The 26,112-nt window shown below is 35.6% G+C and overlaps 1 protein-coding gene across 1 annotated transcript in view; it reads left to right on the forward strand.

Annotated features, from left to right (window-relative positions):
* The first annotated feature begins 6,729 nt into the window (after nt 1-6,729).
* The window catches only part of LOC117334234 (QRFP-like peptide receptor), a 32,476-nt gene continuing 13,093 nt past the window's right edge, over nt 6,730-26,112 (forward strand). Inside the window, exon 1 of the mRNA XM_033893733.1 lies at nt 6,730-7,771. Within this exon, the coding sequence (XP_033749624.1) occupies nt 7,034-7,771 (738 nt within the window). The 5' untranslated portion in view covers nt 6,730-7,033. The remainder of the gene's footprint in view (nt 7,772-26,112) is intronic.

Raw genomic sequence — 26,112 nt, forward strand, 5'->3', positions numbered from 1 at the left:
AGTATTCTTTATCGCATTTAAGGTTTCGTGTTTGTCGCTCACTGGACGACACCATCTGATAAGACCATGATTTATGCTATGCAATACTGTTGATGCATGAATTTGAATAAAAGTTACTTGCTATATTTTCTTTTATTTTCTGAATTTTGTCGAATCCGTTAAAATCAATCAAATCTCAATAACATATCTTTAGGTGAACACTTATGCAACGATTAGTTATGTTTCATTGATCAACTGTAATATCTGATTTGGAAATAGCGGACTTCTCTCATAATTCATATTAACGATCAATAAAATTCCCAATGAAAGTACAGGTGCGTGGGTGTTTAGACAGCACGCGCTTTCGGGTTTAATATGTTTGTGTTTCCATGCCGTGAGTATACCCCCTGTTGGTACAGACATCACGATATCAGTAATGTCGTCATTGTCTCATCAGGTGCCAAAAACCTCGCAGATTTGTCAAATTCTGCGCGTAACTGTCACAAAAGAGGTAGAATTGTTATTGCTATTTCCCTAGTCTTTAGGAATATTTTTAATAATGCTGCATGTTTGACACTGATAAAGTATTGTCCTGCCGGATACAGAATCCAGATTCTTGAAGTCTGTAGCGTTGGTATGGTGTCTTCTAAGTTGACGACTTACTGTAGGTGATCTTTAAGGTAATACAGTAAACGTATTTATTTTGGGACTTACCGAATTTTCAAAGAAGCTCGAAAAGGAATTTGCGTACCTGTAATACATGTTGTAGTCACCAAAATACAAAAAACAATCAAAATATAAAATAAGAACAAAACTATAATTGTAATCTTCCTCACATTTTACATTTTATGTTTGAGAATATGAGTTAGAGAGCAAGAGAGGTTTTGCAGATGGAACAGAGCTCGCTTACCCTTCCGGAGCGCTTAGTCTTATTTTACTTGTTCTTTTCAAGAGCCTCATTGAGTGTTTTATTTGGTCACATTTTTATTTGGCGGGATACATTTTGATTTATCATGATTTGTTATGTTTGGCGTTAAAAGTACAATCCCTTCGAACGTAGATAGATCACACGAACACTTGATATCAACACAACCAGAAAACAGAAACCTGAACGAAAAGGTGAAGCACAGATACGTAATATTGTAACTAGAGGGATACAGGGATAAAATAGGTTTAACGCGCCATTCTACTAATTTAGTTTGTTAGTGTTTTTACGTTCTATTAACATAACAACGTAGATACGGCTGAAAACAAGTGATAGGGCCACGTACTGACGTTATTATTGTGTCACAACATACAAACAAAAAATGTACCTCGCAATCGAAAATCAGTCATCATGAGGATAACAACTTTTTTAGGGAAGTTGAGGAACCTTGTGTTGAAAAGTCTATACAACCTATTAACAGAGTTTATCTATCTAGGTATTCTGACACATATAGATCGAAGAGTAGCGAATCCGCGTTGGCATGAAAATTCCGAAGGCACGAGAGACTGAGAATACTGAGAATTTAAAACTGCAGCAAACTCATAATCCTGCTTTTCAAAACAGATACAAACTGATATATATATATATATGTTAAATAATTAAGCCAGGGTTATTTACGCTGTCGCATGTCATGTCGCGGAGGTTAATGTTTAGAACACAAACATGTTTCATGAATAATTATAAAAAAAATATTCATGAGCAGAATGACGCAAAATATAAAATAATTTCAAACCCAGGTATAAGCAACCGACAGAAACACATCTCGATATACATGTAGTTTTATTTAAAGGATGTTTTCAAACAATACACGAATCGTTGAAATTTCATTGTATAGAAACTTCATAGAGACTTCAGAACATATTTGAAGCTCACATGCATGAATAACAATATTAAATGACTGCTTTAAAAGGAACGTGTAAGGAACTCAGCATTCCATGACAAACTTCAATATTGAAATGCTTCACATCGGCAAAGAGGATGATGATGGCACAAATGCCCGTTGCACACGAAACATCGGTTTGTTTTTAGCAATGCCATACAGCAGCGTGGAAAATGGACCATATATATGACATATAAATCGATCCCATATTAGATACAGTTATTAATTTACCTAGATACATTCACTGTCACGACATTCTTATTTATAATTTGCACATCTTGACCTATACAGTAGACTGTAAAAGTACAAAGCATGTGACATAGATTGCAGTAACCGTATATTTTCGCTGTGTTATTTCCGTGAATCCACAAGGTCATACACCGCAAGGCGATTAGGGACAACGAATTGTTGACAATGTGAAGGGAAAGCAGACGGAAAAGAACGACACGGAAGACAATACCCGATTCTTTAAGTGCCTTTTAGTCGCCTTCAATGATCAACAGGCAACATCCAGTGGAATACAGCGGTTCGTATTATTGGGGTCTCTAACAACAAAGGCATTAGAGAAACAATTCTCAACCCTGCAAGGGGGTCGGGTGGGTGGATAGGGGCATTTAGTCGTTTCTCACGACATGTAGTTTTTCTTCGCTACGGCACGGGTTAATAAACCCTACATTAGAAAATGAAATATCTGTTGCTGTTATTTCGATGTTTCAAAATATCGGACCATTTGATTCATACTAGCTTCAATGTAATAAACTACTGTCAACAAGCAGTTTGATGAATGGTCTGATGTACCATAGTTCCTATACTTGTATAATGCATCAATATTTAACACTGTTTTTACTCATTTAAGTTTAGTGATAATAAACTGCTGTTATCATCATCTCCTGCTATTCTTTATCGATTTTGTTTTTAGGGTATGTTAAACATAGATATAGAATATTACAGATATATAATTATAAGTAAGATAAGTTATACGCTATGCGTGTTCTTTCCTGTTCCCTACTTTTTTTGTTTCGGTGATTGGTAGAGTCCCTGCTGGGTAACTCTTAAGTTTCCGTTCAGTTTTAATGGACGGAACGTGTTGTGTTGGTATATGACGTGCTCTATCATATAAATTCCCTGCTGTGTTTCGGTATCTAATTGTTGTTGTGCTAGTTTTCTTTAATGATTTGCGATAAACAGTAAAAATGTAAAAAAAAAAAACAACCCAAAAAACAAAAATGAAATGGCGATAAATATCACATTTGATTAAAATATTTCAACGATATATCACAAATGATAAAAAAAGATGGCATACATTTCAAGGCGTCGAACAAATGCTTACATAATTTGTAAACGGTAGGATTGGTCTAGTAACGCTAAATTATACGAACAGAAAGGGAAAATAAAACGAACATAACGTCTACCGTGTACAATTAAACTTAGCTCACAATATCTTAGTATACAAAAGTAAGCAAGGTGAACCAAAATATAAACATAAAGCTGTGATGAGCATGGCCTTGTGGTAATTTACAAGCTTATGACTCGTGTTTTATGGAGGCATTGACTTCAGCGAAATAGCGTCTATCTACAAACTTTCGTCTTTAATTAGTCTGTCTAGCATATAACAACCAATTTATTCGTCTGTATTGTATTATGCACGTAAGTTGACCCGAAGTCTTAATACAATGGAATTAAGTGTTTTGGCCTTGTACACAGTAGAGTTTAGTTGAAAAGCGAGGCCAATTTCAGTATCTATAAAGAAATCTATCAATACACATATAACTTGTATCAAGGTTGCTTAGTTAGGAATACAAATACCTAGTTAAAGAACAAAACATCATTCTACAATTAGATTACTTTATAATATTTACCTAAAATAAAACAAAATAAAGCTACTGTCAGTGTTAAAATTAGATGCTGATTTAAAACAATCAAGTATCATTCTTGAGTGTCAACTGTCAACTTTAGGTATTTTATGTTGCAGTTGAATGTTTCTGTTTCTGAACCAAAACATACGGCTTTAAAGGTGGAACTAAAGGCCATGTTTTCAACAGACCCCGCATCTTAGACAGGTGGTCATGAAATGGGTTAATAACCGAGGCAACTGTTCAGTATTAATATTGTTAGCAATACGCTAGGCCTGTCTTCATCCTGTTCATAACTTTATAGCATGATGATTGATAGAGTTAACTCCCCGTAGTGAAACTCTTCAGTTTCTGTTTGGATTCATAAAAGAGGTGTTGCAGCATTAAGTGATGATATATGACGTGTTCTGTTCCGACAGCTTCCTGCCGCGTCTCGGTACCGTTACACCAATCTAAGTTCGAGATAACTTCCAGTACAATTTATTCACTTCAGGGGCGGCGGGAGCAGATCGGCAAATGGGTGGTAAACCTGTCGTTCTTCAAAAAGTTTGTAATAGAATTATCCGAAACAAAACTCATTTCGACAAATTTTCGATATAGATATTCAAACGTGTTGATTTGATTTGAAAATATTTTATTGTTATAAACAAAAGGATCGGGCACAAGTTATTACAACTTAGAAAAAGCCCTCTCCACTCTCAAACGTGTTCCGAATACCATACCTTTTTTGTAATCAAGTAATTCAAAAACAAATAACATCGACTGAGTTTTACGCTTGAACAATCGGGGTCTATTTTACATTAACAAAATACAGGGGAATAGCTCATCGGGCAATGACAATCTCGGGTAAAGGTCCGTGCTGAGTGGTCGATCCCTATTCCGGGCGGTTTCTGCTTCTGATGGAAGTTGGTATGATAGAGCATCTTGTACTGTTGCGGTTGTGTTGTAAGACAGTACACTTTACGTCAATTGCTTGAAACAGCATGTTATTCAGCGAGGTAACCATCAACTATTACAAGGATATTCTGCTTTGAAATGACTCTGGCTGATAAGCCGATAAAACCAAGCCAGAAACAAAATGGCGAGCGTACTAAAACTGTCTGACCTGGTTATACAGTGTCCGTTCTGTTAAGAATAAGGAGGATGGTTATCTAATAGAGACCCTGCAAAAATGAATGGTTGTTAAGGAAACAATCATCCGCCCACGGAATGATGATGTCACTGAAACATGGGCTTCCTGACCTAGAAAATATCGGTCTCCACACCCAGCGGTAGCGGCAATAGTCAACACAGGTTAGAGTTTTAGACATCTGCCGGCTTCTAGGAAATGCGCTAGTTCCGCTCTTCCTAATTGACTTCCGGTTTTTCACTCGACCTCGGTCTGGCCATTATATGCCATGTTACTCTCACATTCAGTTGAATTCGAGTGCCCGTTGCCTACAATTACAGACAGTGTGAATATCAATGGCAACGCCCTTCGCCACCGTAGGGAGGTGTCGTTTCCAAGTGACGTTCATATTCTTTAAAATTGAAATCAGATTTAGTTCAAAGCTTAAACAGGTCCTAACTTTTAGCATAGAAGTTGACTCGACTTACATATAATTGGGATCAGCCAATCAGGAGAAAGCTTATAAGACTAGGGAGTGTTTCCATATATAAACATTGAAAACCAAGCTTAAGAAATATCAATAACATAATGAGTTCCTCAATTAAACCGTTATTACGGGCTTACACTACTTGACCTTGATCGCTCTATTTCTCTTACCTATGACACTTATTGGTGCGCATGTTTACATATAGACGCTGACCGACTATTTCAAACAATTTTCTACGGCGTTGGAAACAATTCAAAATCTGACAAAATGGTACGTGTAGGGTATCGTAATACCGTTTTCTTCTCATACGTTACTCCTAGCCATAACTCATCGGCGACACCTCGCGGTATCTTCCCTTTCAAAACTTCAGTGAATCACATCTCTTCGGCAGCATTAAGTCGCCCGATAGGATCTCCTATCTTAAGACGATCAGGCCTGGGATATTTAGGTTAATTTATGAGATATTTTACCAACCTAGATTCTAAGGTAATGGAAATTGTTTGTACCATTGAGCAAAGTTTTGAGATTTCATACAGAAATGCAGCAACATTTCAAACATCCATATCGATTATCTGTTTAGCGGCGCATACATGCAAAACATATGTAAGGAATTCTTTGTGTAAATTGCTGCACTTTCACTGATCATTCAGCTGTTATATATTTATCTGGAAATAAAAGTGCTTACTTGAGCTATTATGCACAGCATATACAAATTATACATATTCATTATTTGAATATAATCATCAACAAATATATAATACAACCTCGAACATACATATCATCTATCCAATATATGTAAATGCATTGTGTATCTACCTATTGTGTATCTAACGGATCCATGGGATTAAAAGCAAACGCTTATTTACGACATTACGAATTGTACAATATTTCCGGTACAATTACAAATGTACATATAATGCCGGTTACAAATATATTTTGCTTTAGAATTCGAAATTATATGATACATATCCATTAGAATTATATAACAAATGATTTGAATGGTGTATTTCATTATTAGACAGCATATATCATATACTCATTACAATTGTAAAAAAAACAATGTTCTGAATGGTTTACATCATTATATCCTCATTTAAAATCATATATATATTTGTTCTGGATGGTTCATAATGTATATCATTATTCTACAGTACATAATTCTTTGAAAGTAAACTGTTCATTCACGTGTGAATTATTCTGTTTTATTATTCGTAATTGTTAGGCACGTTCAGATGAAAAGATATCGTTACCTATTATTACATCAAACCTCCGTCAGTGTTTTAGTCTTCTATGATAGTCAGACATTTCATTGTACTGGCAAACTGGTACTGACGCTACAAGGTAACAGCGTCGAGATGCGCGAGATAATTCGCGCACTAAGTTGCCTAGCTTCTCATACAATACACTACCGATAGGGTATCGCAGTCGCGTGCGCCAGTCACTGTACGTGAAGCGCGAGATGAACGGATGCTGGAGTGGTTACCTGGCGGTTTAAAGGGTCCCCTCATATAGTATCAGTAGGCTAACAGACTGCGGCTGCGACATGAGTATAGTACCGAGTCAGACGACTGGCGTACCAACATGCGGTGTTATAACAACGGTGTGATTTTCAGATTTAACATCATCAATGGCAAGGCGCGTGAGTGGACAGTGTGGTCACATGTACTGACCGACATCGATCTGTTATGGTCATTACGACCAACACATTCCGCTACTAATAGTTTAGACGGTTCTTTGGACAATGGATGGACGATACAACACAACGGCCATCAATTCATTATCTCGGAATAATTCACAAGGGAAAACAGAAGATTCTAATTTGAATTTAACGAAGGATTCAATAGTTGGATTGACTTCACTGTACGCCGCCACCACGTTGTTGTCAGTTGTCGGAAATGCTCTGGCGGTTATTGTGTTCGCACGGGGAAAACGTTCCCGGACAGACTTACGTCCGTTTCTCATCAACTTGGCAGTAGCCGATTTGCTCATGGCCATATTCTGTATGCCATTTACTTTTGCGGATGCTATTTTCCAAACATGGATATTTTCAGCACCTATGTGTCCGATCGTCCTGTTTGTCCAAATACTGTCCGTAGCATCAAGTGTTTTTACAAACATGGCTATAGGTATAGATCGATTCCTAGTCGTTACGTTTCCTTTACGTTTACGGTTCACGCAAAAACGTGCGAAATACGTGTTGTCAATGATATGGATAGCGTCGATCGGTTTGGCGTCTGTTCAGTTGGGAGTAGCTCGTGGCCACTACATAGGTCAACAGACCCTGATATGTAACGAGGTATGGCCGTCGCCTGACTCCCGACGGATCTACACCATCTTCGTACTCTTATTTACTTACGTCATTCCTCTCATCATACTTGCCGTCACGTACTCCATTGTGGGAATTTTACTCTGGAAAAGAACTTCCCCCGGAAACAGTGATCACTTCCGGGATTTTCTACAATGGCGGTCAAAAATCAAGGTAATGAAAACAATGAAATAAAGTCTGTCATCTCCCACACCTATGCTACAAACCGATAAATAAAATAGACAATACTGTATGTTTGTTAAAAGTAAAATTATTCAAATTTTAATACCATTAACATTAGCATTAGCTTAATTAATTAGTTATTTAATGAAATTTGCTGACAGCGGTACACATGCCATTCGGTACATTTTTCCCCGACAGATTTCATTGACGAAACAATAAAAACACGGTTTTATTGTATAAAATACTATCACTTTTATTCAATACTGTATATTGATGATAAACAACGATAAGGTGTAAGTGTGTAATTAAATGTGCAATGACTCCCCTAGCCTTCAATTACATATAAATACCATAACAAGGTATTATAACCTAAACATTAAGCTTACAATCAGACTACAGAATATCCCCAAGGAAAGCAGCATGAAATACACGTCACTTTATCTTATATACTTAGCTTTATCTTCATTCTGTGTAATTGAGTGTTTTAAACCATGACCGATCTGTACCAGAAAGCTCCCACGGAATCATTCATGTCAAACGTCTGGTAAATACCTACCATTATACATATGTTTCGTTATCGTTCGGTTCCTGGATTTTTAATGTATAAGTGAGTAAACAATTGAAGTCTAACTTGGTGTTTATAATCAATGCTATTACATATCGATTAAATTAAGCCATGTGTATAGGTATAGTAAATAGATTTAATGCAGAATTCGTATAGGGTTATTGAAAAGACTAATATCCTATCTTCGCATTAGTTTACGTTAAGATGTAGATATGCTGTCAATGCTTTAATTTGCGCTGTGAAATGATTTGAATTGTGAAATTTGAGGATAAATGTTTAATCTGTTATTTTCCCCTTCACTTTGGCTTAAATATATTGCTAATGCTTCGTCCCCCAAAATGATTAAAAAATATCATTATTTTTAGGATACAAATTAAGTCTCCGAATATCACTTCATAATATGAAAGATTGATTTTGAATTCTCAGTAATATGTACCGATTTAAGGTATATGGCGAATTTAGTTCCAAACGGGTAACATCACGACGGGAGGGTGTGGTACACGAAACCATTATCTTTGTAATAATAATGGTCATTGTATTGTGCACGTTATCAGTATCGTTTGTTGTTGTTTATTTTTCTATATCAAGGCAAAGTCAATGTTTTGCTGTCAAAATTGACATGTATATTGCTATACATATATATATATCTGTATCCTTGAACTGTTGCAATAATATTTGGCATTTATTATAGGAATTCTTATATCATACTTTATAACATGAAACACTCGTTGTGTATAAACTGTTGTTGTTTTTTTGTTGCCATTGACGCAGTAATATAAGTACAATCAATATTGATGAACGTGTTATTATAATATTATTGTTGGATGGCCTAACCATGACAGTTGAGCCCACGAAATAATCTGAAATCTCTTATCCACGAAAGAAAGTACACAAGGACATTTCATAGTATACAGTATGACTTTATCACTCAACATGTTTTGGTAATGGTGCACTCTTGCTGTATTGAAAAGGTATGATAATTATACATGCTCAGGTATCAGCTATTCCTACCAGACAGCTACAGAAAACGATAGAACAGCTTTGTATTGTTGCCATCCGTTTTCATTTGTCACATGATTTGTTGCTTTAAATTTTCTTTCAGATTGAAATAAACAGCTGCCTATCATCCCCGATCAAAAAACCATTAATGATGTATATATCAATATTATTTTACGAGTGTTATATATCTGTTTGATATTCATGGACAACCATTTATTGATCTCAAAAACTGTTTAACTTCGCAACAACGAACTCTGATAATGGGCCCAACTCGGAGTAAAAGAAAAATAGTTCCGACAGTAAAAAATATGTATAAACATATAACTTGTTACTTCAAATACTCAAGGCATCTCGGAGATTTGTGATGCATCAGAGTTTTCTTCAAATATTTAACATGTGCATGCATTGGACGTTGGACAAAACCATTTATAATTGAAAAAAAAAACTAAACTTGCCTTAAATTGCTCATATAATGTATGACTCTTTATTTTTTAAATTTCTGTATTGAATAAACAACAGCATCAATCATAAGGGAAGGGTTCTATATAGCTGTTTCTGTTTTATAGATAAATCAATTCAACATTACCCTAACAACTAATTCAGAAATTGATGCCATGGAAGCAAACAGAATATTTTATTAGCAGGACTTCAAAATTCAGAAAAAAAAATCAAAACAATATATTACCTTATATTTGTTTAGTTTCAGGCATGTGTTATTGAAACCCGACGTCAATATTTCCGACAACCATGTTTTCCAATCTATCTCATCTAGTTTCTGGACAACAAAACTGATTCAAGTAATTATCAGAACACCAAGAATGATACATGATCAACTTAACATCATACTCCTTTTCTTTCTGAATTCGTGCTCGCAAATATTGATACTATTGATTATGCATTTAGAATTCAAGGATATATTCACAATGAAATTGTATATCTAACTAAAACAAATAAAGTTTTAGTCATAGACAAGGCGTATATGATATAGAGACGCTAACGCTCTGTTACTGCCCTGTTGAGTTAGTGTGTTTTTAAGTTTAATGACATTATTTTGTCTGGGTTTCATAGAAATTGGTTTATCTTTTTGCGATATGTTTTCGTAATAATCATATTAGACTACCCACTAACGGTATGCCAAGTTCTGTTTTGCTGCAATATTTGGTTACAGTTTATCTCATTACCACACAGACAGGTAATCCATTTGATGCAAGGCTATTAATAAAAACATATCGTCAAGTTGAAAATTATGTTTTAACATTTGTTTATATTTTCGTGTCTTCTCTACATCCAAAATGATGGTTATTTTACATTTGAGGGATACGATTCGGGGTAGAATTGCATATTACAATACTCATTTATCCTATAGAAAAAAAATGTGTATTATATCAGCAATAGCCCAATTGGAATATGGTGATGTTCACATTGTACAGCGGAAATATTTAAGTCGATGCGATATACGATATGGAGATACAAGAACAATGTACAACATCTTGTTTCCATACCTATACTAAGACTCGATACAGGACGCGAGTGCTTGTACAAGTGAGATTGCACAATCCATGACCGCGATGATAACACACAATATGTGTGGCCGATACCAGGGCAGATGTATTCGGGAACTGATCAAACTTCTTTATCCTTGGGCACAAATCTGTTTTAACTGAAGATCACAATTAAATTGAAAATATTTTTGTTTTTAGGTATATGGTAAACAAAACTGATCCGGTTTATTTATTTGTTGTTTGTTTTATAAATCTTCGTATGGAACTTGTTTTCTAGTGAGAAACATTGACACTCGCGCGCAAAAAAAAAAAAAAAAAAAAGAAGAAATCTCAAGAGACAAAGCTAATGGCGTACTCTCAGTACAGTAGAAGAAGTCACCCCAGATGTAGTGATTTAATTTTTTTTAAATGGCATTAAAATGGTTTGGCTATAACGACGATCATTATAATGGAAAACTGGTATCATCATAATGAAAAACATATAGCATTATTATGGAAAACGTATATCATTATAATGGAAAACTTATATCATTATAATGGAAAACGTAAATCATCATATTGGAAAACGCATATCATTAAAGTAGAAAAACACATATATATATTGGAAAACGTATATTTATAATGGAAACCGTATATCGTCATAATGGAAAATGTATAATCATAATAGAAAACGTATATCATGAGTTGGCATGGTTAGATTTTTCCGAATATAAGTTCATGAGCACAAAATTATACTGTTCAGCATTACTAGATTCGACACGTAATATACACACATACCCTCAGGGGATATAGGGATCAAATTACAAAATAAATGCACAAGGATTCACGAAAGTGGCCCTTCAACGTCAATTATAGGGTGCGAGAGTGCCGTACTCCCTCAGCTATCGTATACTGTCTTCGGTTTATGTTTTATAGGCGTGTGGTTAAGTAATACGTGACATCTGAAGAGAAATGCATCTAACGTGTCCAGCACATTGATCCCTCTTCCTCCGTCAATTATATTCCATAGTATATGGTCCGTTGGGGTTGGTATAGGAATGGCGGCACGGGAAACCGACAGGCAGACATACCGACATGTCGTGCGATTTATCGTACATTGATTGTAATAACTCAAATCTAAGCTTAACACAAAAGCTTGTTTGACGTTTAGGCATACATATTCATTGCAGGTGTTATATCACTGGCTCGGTGCCACCTGTGTGGGAAAGATTTATATTTCTATTCCTAGAGAAATGCTATCAATGTCCGGGAATGAACAAAGCTGATGTTATAAAACAACAGACTGTACTCTAAATATATTCGGATTGCATGTACCGTTCACCTGAATACATACATTTCCTTATCTGTATAATCCTTTGTCTGACATGCTCTGTCTGCAGTAAACCATGACAACACAAACGGTAACATGAATCTTGTTTTGTTTTCTATTCAACGCATATGAAAAACATTACAATAGAAAATGCCAACAGGAAATACAACAAATTCCTTTGAGGGTCGTTGGATGTATGATCGTATAAAACGTTAGATACCGTAACTGACAGAGGGAACTAATGTAAACAAATCTTTAGAAATCTTTGCTAGGACATTTAAATGAAATGTTTCGCCATTGTGGGAGGAATTCATGATTATAGGGACTGCAGTCGGTCGAAAAAATTGATATGAAATTCGCTTTTTCGCATTTTTTTTTTTACACCCCCCAACATTTTAATAAATAAAAACTGAAAATGGCACTAATCAGTAATCAACCACCATGATATGAAGATGTATGGAAGTTACAATGTACTATGAAATGGTTCTGATGTACTTGAAACAAAAGGATTTTTGTCTTGGAAATCGAGGAGTATTATTTATTCCTAAATTAGAGTAGTATCTTATGAGGCAGCTAAAAGTGACCCTTCTGCATAATGAGTGGTTGGACTGTCTGTCCTTGCTTCTATTGACAGAACAATGAATAGGCTAAAGTAATTTGTCGGCCCCATCGTAACACCTGGAATATACATTCCTCCGTTTTACTTTCACTTCTTGATGCCACCTGGTCGCATATGACGGTGATTATTGTGACGCTAAAAACTGTAAATTGCAATTAATAATCGTCTTGTTCGACCTCTATCATTTCAAGGGTTTCCATCTCTATCACTATTTCACTCATATTCGCTTGAATATTGGCATTCTCTGATTTTTAAACATTCTCCGCAGTTTCTGTCTCAGCATCTGATGCCCTTTCCGTACCAGCTATCTGATTATAAAGTCTCGCAGCCTTTTAGTCGATGCATCTGATAATTAAACTCTCGATGTCTGTAACTTGTTAATGATCTGTATCAACCATCAACCGTCATACAAACAGGAAGTCCACAGTTTTATCGCATCACGCAGGTTATATGACCTGATCAGCACTGTTAAATCGCAACATATTGTCTTTATTTGCTGTTGCAGATCTCACTCATATATTGTTCACAGCTTTTTACACTTATGGCAAAGTCTACTCGTCTATTTCCTAATTCGTACTGTATAAAAGTTTATAGCTAATGGTATAATTAAAGCACTTCAGATCATACACGGAGCTATTTTATCTTCGTATTGCTAATACAACGTACAAGAACGCCACCATGTAAAATTATTCTTTTCTGAAGGAACTTTCCGAATGTCTTGGTTTTTGTATGTACCACTGGTTGTATCAAGATACTGACCAATAAGAGCTTTTCTCACATCAACTCTAAAAAATGATAATGAATCTCCTATATATTTTACGTAATTTGGTAGATAATATGAAAGTGTTTCCACCAATCACAGAATGACATGGGCGAATGGTATATTTATTATGACATAATTATTATTATCACTCCTTGGCTCGCAATGATTTCACAGCTCACATGACTTAAAAGTAACGTTCGTTCCTCTATAAACTTAAGATTTCATACCAAGATGAACCTTATCCCGTATTTGTTTTTTTTTAATTGTTTTTTTTTTTTTTTTTTAAACCTAGGGCCAGATTACCTGATATGCTTGTTTTGTTGATACTTATCCATGTTAAATCTATTTACATGTCCTATTAAGTTCTCAAATTATATATAGGCTTTCCAAATGTTGTTTTCTTTCGCGATTTCATTTATTTTAGATATTTTGGAAAGCCTATTATTCGACAGTTATTTGGACGAGGATGCAGACGATTTATCTGTTATCAATCATTTCTGGAGGCAATTTGCATTCTTGTGAAGCACTACCCATCCTCCCTCGTGTGAGGTATTGCTGCTGTTTTGCAGCAGGATTTACCCTCAGGGTTTTTTGGAGGTATTTTCTGTTACTGTAGCAGCTTGTAAACACAATTTTCCGCATGCGTTTCTTAAATACATTTTCTACACCACTCATGAAATGGTTTTATAAAATTGGGTCCAGTCCATAGATGTGATCAAAGTAGCATGCAGTTAACACGGAAATAGCCACGATAACTTAATAGTATGGCGGTTATGAATATACCAGTACTCCTGAACTTGGTACCCTTTATGTAACACAATTGAAGAGGAAGCTAACCCGTGTAGATACAATTACCCGTATGTGAAACAGAGACAGCTCACCCGTATGTATACAAATACCCGTATGTAAAACAGAGACAGCTAACCCGTGTATATACAAATACCCGTATGTAAAATAGAGACAGCTAACCCGTATGTATACAAATACCCGTATGTAAAACAGCGAAAGATAACCCGTAGGTATACAATTACGCGTATGCAAATCATGACAGATACACAACGTGGAATACAAGGTCGTCTTCTTACCAAAGGACATAATTAACTCAAGTGCCCTTGTAAATCTTTTAATGTTTCACGTGATAGTCTCCTCGAGTTCATTATTCACTGACAGAATGATCGTGTAACTACAGCTTTAATTAAGGGAAACTGTGTGAAGTTAGAAGTTAAATTCTATTTTCGGATTTCAACGCATAAAAAATATCGAACTTTTTCAGCATCCCTTTTGTAACATTTACGTATAACGCCCACACTAGATTTTTCAATTACCTTACATGTACTGTCGGGTATCACACGTATTAGCCTCTGTTGTTTTGTATCAAATAAAGAATGAAAAAAGCAGCAGCAACAACAACAACAACAACAACAACAACAACAACAACAACAACAACAACAACAACAACAACAACAACAAAAAAGACAGCCCCCCCCCCCCCCCACCCCCCAAAAAAACAACAACAAAAAACCCAATGAAACCTAAGGATTATAACGGCGTAGTGCTTATTTTTCTTGTATACTCATACTGGTATTCCTTTAGGTTAATATATGGAAAAATGCATCTACCAAATCTTACACGTGTAACAATAGGTCACTAACGTGCGATCGTGTGATGTAAAAATGATCCCGACCAGCAATTATGCCTTCCCAGTTTAGATTGAGAGGATTGACAAAACAACACAAATTATTACAAGATTTATCTTTTGCAAATCAAAGATAGTAGACAACACAACCCAGTATATATAACAGTGTTGGTCTGAATGAGTGCTGTCTCTTTCTTCTAGTTTAGCTGAGAATTTATTTTTGATTTCACATTGTTTTACTTTCCAAGAAGATAATCTAATTAAACATCCCCTTATCTATTATATAAATGCTGTTAGTATGCACCATATGTTCTTCCATCGTGTAAAATAATGTATGGGGAGGGGGCGTGTCGGTACTAGTTACAGAGAACATCTAATTGTGGAAAACTTTGGATGTTTTCAACTATATGAATGCCAATTCAATCTGTAGGGTAATTAGGTAGATTAACTATCGGATGACTTAATGGCAATGAGAGCTGAATTTATTACCAGGAAACGCTTTATATTAGCCTAAATACACTATGCCAGTTTGTTTTTGCTTCAGCAATTAGGTTACTCTCACGATCTTGTAATAAAACAGCAGAAGTAAATAATTAGCTACAGATCAACCAAATTTTAATACAGGTAAAATATATGCAAAACGACGGTAGCGTCCAAGGAAATATTACTGTATGTTTGATTATTTTTCTCACATCAAAAAAAAGTAAATTGTTGTGAAATCTTTTCAAGGCTCCATCATTATTAAACCATTAAATGTACATCGAAATCGATGTGCAGGTCGAAATAAGGAAATTTAAACTAAAGATAGTTTCTCAGCTACTTACAGGGTAATCCCAAAGCTGCTAGGTTTAGGGAAAATCGATCTTCTACCTACTTTACAGGGTGAATACATCTTCAATCTACTTCCTATTGTGATCCCGTGGTTACTAGGTATGAAACAAATCATCTTCTATTTACTTTACAGGGTGATCCGGGTGATCCCATGTCGACTAGGCATGGGGGAAATCCATCTTATACCTACTTTATAGGGTGATTCCGTGGCTGCTAGGTAAAGGGGAAAACCCATCTTCTATATATGTTACAGGGTGATCCCGTGGCGTTTTGGTATGGGGGAACATATATCTGTTCAGGGTGATTCCGTGGCTGCTAGGTATGGGGGGAATATATCCTCTACCAACATGTACTTTATCGGGAGATCCCATGGCTGCTTTGTATGAGAAGAATCCATCTTATACCTACTTTACATGGTGATTTCGCGGCTGCTTTGCATGGAGGAAATCTGGGCATTTATATTCTCGTGCAAGAGTTTTGCCTACCAACACTCAGCAAGTCCCGTGCTGACCTGTCGAACTGTTACACTCGGGTAAACATATCCCTGTCCACGGAACAGACCATTGGAAGTGAAACCTTCTTATTCAATGCGAACCCTAATTCTTAAATGAATGTTTTGTCATTTAAACATCTTTGTTATTGTAGAAACAGATGTACTATCATATCGTATGGACACACTTGGCACATGAAATATTATTGTAGCACCAACAGAAGCACGTCATCAAGATATCTGACGTCATTGGTGTTTCTCTGTGGGTTAAATATCAAAGCGTTTGTATTTATATAGATTAAAGAATATTTGAAGTGATGACACGTTGATATTACAGTTGAGAGAAGATAATGTCGCAGTTTTATATTAGGCTTCTGAAACTCTCAGTTCATCCCAATACCGAGTCGCCGTACACAAAACCATTTGAGACGACCCCTCAACTTCCTGAAGCCAGAGTCCGATAAAAGTGTCTATTAGTCAGGCTATTAATATAATACCGTGTTTGATAGAACGTTTTTTCACTCGCCGTCAGCGTCAATAATTATATATTGTCATAGATATGTTGATTTACAAAACTGATAAATAGCCTACTCTAAAAGCACATATCAATACATGGCCAGTTGCATATATATCATAAAATTGAGGTCATTCGCATTGCATATCTGATCGCAATATATTCAAGTGAACGATGTAAGACCAAAATACAATTCAAAAGATATGATAAACGGTATTTCTTTTTTCAAATAGTATTTGATGCAGATATATCATGGGTGTCTATGCAAGAGTCCAGAATATTTGACACGAGGCACTGGTTATCAACAGATGTTCTGTTGCACGAGGCCGATGGCAATAGAACATTGGTCAATTGTCAGTTTCGAGGGTCAAAAATTCTGGACTACTGTACAGGCATCCATGATATACTTGTTTTATTACATCATCACTAAAACACTAATGGAATCACTGAAATCACGACCTTCCTGTAGGTATAGTAGTTGCCATGACTGTTGTCTGGCTGTGTTGGCATCTGAGTGACTTAGACGCTTGAAAGGGTAGGACTAAAGTCTGAAAAGTCACGCGGTGTTCAATAGTACGCACATGACCGTGCAATATTCATTTTAGCTGTACAATAGTTCAAAATATAGCTTATGCGTATAGTAAAGGGAAAATAAAAGGCATTATGTAATAAAGCAAATTATAGAGTAATTGCATCCTTCTACATTTGAAGCTTTCCAATGCTCTTTTTTATTATTCTACCTCTTAATCGCTAACGAGTTACAGAAGAACGAAACAACTGAACGTTCTGTTATATATAATGAAAACTTGTGTAGCTAGTTTTTTTTTTTTTTTTTTTTTTTTACATTTATTACCTTTCTTACAAATTTTAACTATCATAAAAATGTCGATATACTATAGTATACAGAGTGGTAACGTCGGGAATATTGCATGGAATAAACCAGATAAACAACAAGCTTATCATTAAGATAATCGGAAAGACAACAATATGCTTTTTTCGTGTAAAACAGTCTGATATCATTATTATAGTATGATTTAATAAAAAAAAAAGAGGCAATCAACTCTTAATCAAAACTATTTTTGAAAATGATAATTCTTATTTTTCCCCATTTTGCTTGTCATGTATGTTACGAGGGCTGGTTGATATGTTGTAAGCCTTATATTGAAATATTTTGATTTTGCTGGATATATTGTATTACTTTTCAACCTTCAGTATCTATACACTTTCCCTAGTGTTACTACCGTATCATCAGGATATCGTTTTCATGCAGATATTGGATCACTGCTCTTTCACCGATTTTGTCCATTTTGCAAAAGCCGCTGGTCTTGTTTATAGAGTGCTACCTCGTCGATGTAAACTAACCAAATGAGACCAGTCCTCGGGTACACGGCCCAATATAGTCAGAGAATAGTAGGACTTAAAAAGATCATCATTGAGTATATCCTCCAATACGAGGCTCACAACAAATCAATCAGCCCTGGTATTTTATATTTAAATAACAAGTCACTTTCTGATCTTGTTTGCAGGTGAAGAGATGTGAACAACATTGTTTGGAATTTAGTTATAGGTCAAGAATATATTATTTTACACTTGATCTTTTGTTCTATTTTCAAATAATTATAAACATCATCAACATCCAATTAAGAAACAAAGAGACCATATGAAGAACAAAAGTTATAAAACTGCACCAAACATCTGGTTATCATCCTTTGATGACCTCTCACTAATAGTAGGATCAATATTATCGAATTCAGTATGGTAACACACTTACACCCTTCCTACATGGCAAGACACCCGAAAGAATTTATCAGTAAGATTAATGTATAACAAAAGTGATATCAACTTTCGGTGAACCATGCATATTTTACTTACAGTTCGTTCGGATAATCAAGTTTGGAATGTTGAAGGAAATCAATACCCAATTATCTACTCATTTTGTTTATACTTCCGTATCCGGTTTCAAGGATGTTACCAAGATATCTCACGGGAGTACCAACAGCACAATGAAGGGTTACAGTGACCCTGTTGGTAACTGTAGTTGCTATAACACAGGGCAACACTGTTCATTTTGATAAAAGGAAATAATTTATTACTCTAGTAAATATCAGTTTTAGTACTGATTTATTCATCAAAAATCTATGTTTTGCAACACCCGTGATAACCATTATTGAAGTCAAATAACTTTTACAACATGGCAAAACTTTTAAGTGTTTTCCTTAATCGTCAGATATAGGTTAAAAAGGGAAACTAAAAAATTGTAATTAATTATTATTAGAAAATAATATTCATTGAACAAATCAACTGCAAAATTGTCTATAGATTGTCGTTGCATTACAGTAACTTCTTATTTGATGTATTAAAACAAAATGAATGAATATTGTAAACATTATTTTCGATACACAAAGTCATTTACAGTAAAACAATTTCATTTTATTTCACTTTCATTCTGCAGGTTTATAATAATCGCGTTTTCTTTTGTTGTGACCAAGGCAAAGCGTTGTTCTGTATCTGGGCGATTCCAGTGGTACCTTGCCAATACCAATTTTGCAACAATAGTAAGAAATTGGCTCTTATACGACTATAATTATACAAGTACGCTGACAGAAAGCTATAGCCTGTTTGTGAACGGTATGAACATTTATTGGCGTGTATCAGTAGAACACTCATAGCTGTCAGTAACCTCAACTATATTGGCTGAGGCGGCGGGGCGTCTGCTCTCTCCCAATACAAGCAAAATACGGCTAGGTTAATAGCCCTGCCATTCATGTTAAGTACATTAAGATTGCGATATCGTTGGATGATGATAAAATCTATATTATGAGGTAAAAACCTGTAACAATTACCACAACAAGACTAAGTACTGATTGTAGGTATTAACCTGCTGTCACGTAACAGGCTCACAAGACGACCGAGAATATACGTAACACTATAACGCCGTGTGTCTAACACCGCTGTCACGTAACAGGTTCATAAGACGACCGAGAAAACAACACTATAACGCTGTGTATCTAACACCGCTGTCACGTGACAGGTTCACAAGACGACCGAGAATTTATCACTATAACACCGCTGTCACGTAACAGGTTCACAAGACAACCGAGAATATAATACTATAACACCGCTGTCACGTAACAGGTTCACAAGACAACCGAGAATATAACACTATAACACCGTGTGTCACGTAACAGGTTCACAAGACAACCGAGAATATAATACTATAACACCATGTGTCTAACACCGCTGTCACGTGACAGGTTCACAGGACAACCGAGAATATAATACTATTACACCGCTGTCACGTGCCAGGTTCACAAGACGACCGATAATTTAATACTATAACACCGCTGTCACGTGACAGGTTCACAAGACGACCGATAATATAACACTATAACGCCGTGTGTCACGTAACAGGTTCACAAGACGACCGAGAATATAATACTATAACACCGCTGTCACGTAACAGGCTCACAAGACAACCGAGAATATAATACTATAACACCGCTGTCACGTAACAGGTTCACAAGACAACCGAGAATATAATACTATAACACCGCTCTCACGTAACAGGTTCACAAGACAACCGAGAATATGATACTATAACGCCGTGTGTCACGTAACAGGTTCACAAGACGACCGATAATATAACACTATAACGCCGTGTGTCACGTAACAGGTTCACAAGACGACCGAGAATATAATACTATAACACCGCTGTCACGTAACAGGCTCACAAGACAACCAAGAATATAATTCTATAACACCGCTGTCACGTAACTGGTTTACAAGACGACCGAGAATATAATACTATAACACCGCTGTCACGTGACAGGTTCACAAGACAACCGAGAATATGATACTATAACACCGCTGTCACGTAACAGGCTCACAAGACAACCAAGAATATAATTCTATAACACCGCTGTCACGTAACAGGTTCACAAGACGACCGAGAATATAATACTATAACACCGCTGTCACGTAACAGGTTCACAAGACAACCGAGAATATGATACTATAACACCGCTGTCACGTAACAGGTTCACAAGACAACCGAGAATATGATACTATAACACCGCTGTCACGTGACAGGTTCACAAGACGACCGAGAATATAACACTATAACACCGCTGTCACGTAACAGGTTCACAAGACAACCGATAATATAACACTATAACGCCGTGTGTCACGTAACAGGTTCACAAGACAACCGAGAATATGATACTATAACACCGCTGTCACGTGACAGGTTCACAAGACGACCGAGAATATAACACTATAACACCGCTGTCACGTAACAGGTTCACAAGACGACCGATAATATAACACTTATAATAACGCCGTGTGTCACGTAACAGGTTCACAAGACGACCGAGAAAACAACACTATAACGCCGTGTGTCTAACACCGCTGTCACGTAACAGGTTCACAAGACGACCGGGAATATAAGACTATAACGCCATGTGTCACGTAACAGGTTCAGAAGACGACCGAGAATTTAGCACTATAACTATGACACTACATTTCAAGCTGTTTTGTCACTACATGAACCTATTAAGTTCCGTTTCGGGTTAAAGTACTATGAACCGAATCGAGTGCGAATACGAACGTGAGCTTTATGTAACCAAACAATGCAAACCTCACTTTTGTTTTGGACGTTTTTTGAACAAGACTCATAACTGTGAAGAAAGATGATTCTTTTGGGTGAATATAAACAATAAAGTCTACCAACAATATCCTGTATGCATAAGCGTTGTTTCAACAAACATCTTGACATAGACATCTTTAACATGACGATAGTATTAATCGGTTTTCAAATTCAATGTGATGTAATAAATACATTATGCTATTCATGATAATAACAATTATTGAAAGTGTTGGTTTACTGCAAGTTAAGACAACAGTAATGCTATACTGTATAGTTTAAGGTTTGATGTTTATACAATAGCTATTTTACAACGGATCTTTTTATTTCCCTGTAATACAAAGGCGTTAATATTTCTGTAAACCCAATCGTACAGCTGTGTACAACCTATTACGCAATATGCATGGATGATCACCGACTTTAACTAGGCAACATGTTGCCATTTCTGTGCGATAGCTGACCGATATCGTACGAAAGTGGCAGTTTTTGATCTAGAAATCACTTTATTTCTTTAAAGCGTCAATGATGCCATCTTATAATACATGCCAGTTTAAAACTCCTCTTAACATCTAACCCAGACATGCACGATACATATGATAAGTTTTACCAATTAAACACCGAAACTGTCATTCTGATAAACTTTTTTATCATTAAGAATATTTACAATTGCGCCATCTGCTTGTTTCAATACTAATGTGATAAGAGTATGTCACATAGAAAATGATATCGCATCCGCTTTGCATTTGATCTTTGTGTTTAATGTTGAAACTTCATTATGGTCACTATTTTCGAAATGGCGGCTTTACATTTATTCCCCTGTAAGATGTGACATTTGAGAGCTTAAATGTTTGCACGTTTAAAGTAGTCACACGCTGTAGTCCATCAAAAACGGGTGATTTTGAAGTCTTGATGCACCTCTAGTAACTGGTATCAAACCCTATATACAACGAGCTCCGCCAGAAATTAAATTATCAAGTACTTTATGTATGTAGTAACAGCTGCAATTCAGGTTAATTTACATCACCATTACATTGGACGGTCGGTTTGCGTATATAATACAGCTACCATGTTAAGGGACTTTATCAAACAGAAAATCGGCCGGCAATAGAGGTCATGCAATCACCATATCAGCTTCACGTCGTTAACATCTTGATATCGATAAATTATTCGGATTGTATCATGATGTTCTAATTTTGAACATGTTAGATGGCATTCACTGATGATCGCCTGAATCGGAACGTAAATATCTCTCGCTCAGCGAAGACGGTTAAGACAAACGAGATCGTTCCTTCCGCCTATTAATACAGATTGAGAAAATTATACTGAGATATCTAGTTCACAGTAAATCTGTATATAAGTTTTGTTTGGATATAAACTGAACTATCATCGGGAACATGTTTCTGGAAAGGAACCTAACCTATGCATTGCACTTCAATTAACTAGTTTAGATGAACTGGTGTATTGCTTACATCCGGTTGAATGAGTTAAATGAATTATCAATGGATCAATTCATATCCAAATATCATTAAAGAATCAAATGAAACAAGAACATTAAGCCCTGAACACTTAAACACGCCCATATGAAATGCGTGGTTGTAACCCACTGTATCACCCACGTCTGTGTAAAATGTGATACTGTAACATTGGAAATCTTACCCTGACTGGTCGGCCGAGCAGGGACATCACTTATGGCGTCTTCGTGTTGTTTATTCAATAGTCTAGTTACGTGGCATACGTTCCTAATGTTACGTTTTATAAACATTCGATCAAAGTAAAATTCAATACATAGCATTAATGCTATTAAATTCCAATCATACTGTGTTAAACGATCACACACACGATAGTAATTTGTTACTAAAGAATTATCAAAGGACTCATAAAATTTGGTTAGAAATAAATAAATCTTAACTGATTTCATTGTCGAATTATCTTGGGTTTAAATGTTATAGGAGCCTCTATCAAATCCCGCCGACATTAATGAGTCTCTTGTGTCTTTGTTAAAATGAGGAGGTGTCTGACTCGATAAATTATTAATCATGCAGGATGTATAATGAACAATGTTGATTAAACCTTCAGCAATCTATACAAGCCAACTGCATAAAATGTAAAATAATTAATTTGAACCCACTCCCCCCAAAATACAAAACACAATTTATTTTTTACTAAATCAGTTAATGTAAAAGTCAAATTGAGACTGAAATGGTAATTACGTTATGAACAGTTTTACGTGATAAAAGATACTGTTCTTTTAACTGCAATATAACAATGTTCTTTCTTTTAGTTTTCATTAATTTTAAGAAAATTGAAGCATTTACCATAAATCAACTTTGCTGAAAACAAAAACAAAGTAAGAATTAGAATGATCTCGTTTAAATTTAGTGTAGCAATTGTTCCTCTCAAAGTTTTTGAATATATTCCAAATCAAGTCTAGAGGGTTAAATGTATCCCCTTCCTACCTCAGTGTTATGAAGACACTAATAATAACGCAAACACAGGAACGTTTTCTGTCATGTGTGGTATAGTAACATCTTAAAGCACTAATTATACCAGCTAAGGCGCCTTCACATAAAGGTAAACACATTGACTTGCTGGCCAAGACGAGTTATTCTTCATCTGTGTTATCTTCCCTTTTAAGTCTTTTTTATGACAGTGAGTAAGTATTGTTATCTATTCAGATAACGAACACATAATATTGTTCTCACCATGTTACTTATGCATTTCCCTCAAGAAGGAAAGTAAACTCATAGGGATAGAACTTCAATGGCGACATTATATTGCTATAGAGACAGAGTAACTATGCATAGACGGCATTATTGTTCAGTATGTTATTTGTTACACATACCATATCAAAGCATGCATATTAGATCATGGCGCACTGCATACCTCCCACAATGAGTCTGATAAATCACAATTTACTAACCGACTTTATACTACTACTATATGTTTATTAGTTTTCTATGGTCTCCATGCAAAGAGATATTTTTGTTCATATTTTCCTCTCGTTTTATCGATTTAGAGTCGGAATTACGGTTTTGATATTATGCGGTATTCTTTATTGTTTTTGATGAAGGTGCCCATTGTGAGCTGTATCTAGTCTTGTTAGTAGCGCCCTTCCTATAAAATATGCTGTCTATACGATCAATGAACTTTCGCCCTACACCTGTATAATTTATAAATGAGCATGTTGACGAGTTGTCAGTAGGCGTGAAACCTCACATCATTAGCAAGTCCATGTGTATTACACTATATCTTATAATGTGGATCTGTATGGATGGGCAAAAGTACATTTCAGCAAGTTTTATGATTCTATTGCTCTACAGACCCATCATCACAGCAAATGTCATTAGCACCAATCAATTATCAGCAAGTGACTGTACTAATATACTTGCCTTTAGATTGGCATTGTAAATTAACACGAGTAGTCTAAAATACAATGTTATACTTGCGGATTGTTGAATGATCCTCGCGATCCCACTGAGAAATGTTTTATTTTTATTGCGATATATAAGTTCAAGGTTTTCATAATGTTTAGATAAATAAATGTATATCTGTGCTTTATGCTATATTCTCACGTCACATACTATCATATCGCAGTCGTGAAAAAAATGTTTTAACATTATCTTAACAATATATCTTGGTCTGAATAATGATGTGGAAGGCGATCACCCTCATATATATATAATGCTATTTTTCTTGTTTAGTGGAAATTCCTATGAGAACTGGCATCGGTTAAGAGTATACACACGTATCTCACGATCATTTTACGATACAGTATCTAAAAATACGGATAAGTATTTTAGTATTTTTTTTAAACATCTATTAAGAATTTTTCTGTGCCATTTTTTTGGATTTCCACAACATTAGTATCTAGCATTAAGATTATTGACATTAAAACGAAATCGTAATTCTAGAAATACGAACACAAAATATGGATTTTTTGGAGACCCTTGAAAAAAGTACAAGTATAGTAAGATCACCCTTATCGGCGTGATGAAGTTTTATGTTTTAATATAAAATTTGCCATATCTAATGATGCCATAATATTTATTTCGTTTTTTCTTCTTCTCATTCCTCATTATAAACTCTTCTACAAACCCACTTTTTGTTTGGTACCTTGTGGCCTATGTATGTTTTGTGATTTTGTGCATGCATGTATATACATTATTGATTAACAGATGATTGTTGGTGGTCTACATGATCGCTGTTATGATATAATCTGTAAGTGGACAATTATAAATAAACAATGTTCTTAATCAACAAAATGTATGCAAATGATCTACAAAATAGAAAATGTACAAAGTAGCACCCTGATTTCCGAAATAAAAACGAAAATCACACTTCTAACTCCATCTCGATTAAACGAAGGGAAGTACATATGGAATTCCTTGGAGACTATTGAAAATATACAAGGAGAATACGACCATGGGTGTCCGAAGGGTTTAAGAGTCTTCTGTCCTCATTA

This window comes from Pecten maximus, chromosome 1, assembly GCF_902652985.1.
Source record: "Pecten maximus chromosome 1, xPecMax1.1, whole genome shotgun sequence".
Lineage (NCBI taxonomy): Eukaryota > Metazoa > Mollusca > Bivalvia > Pectinida > Pectinidae > Pecten > Pecten maximus.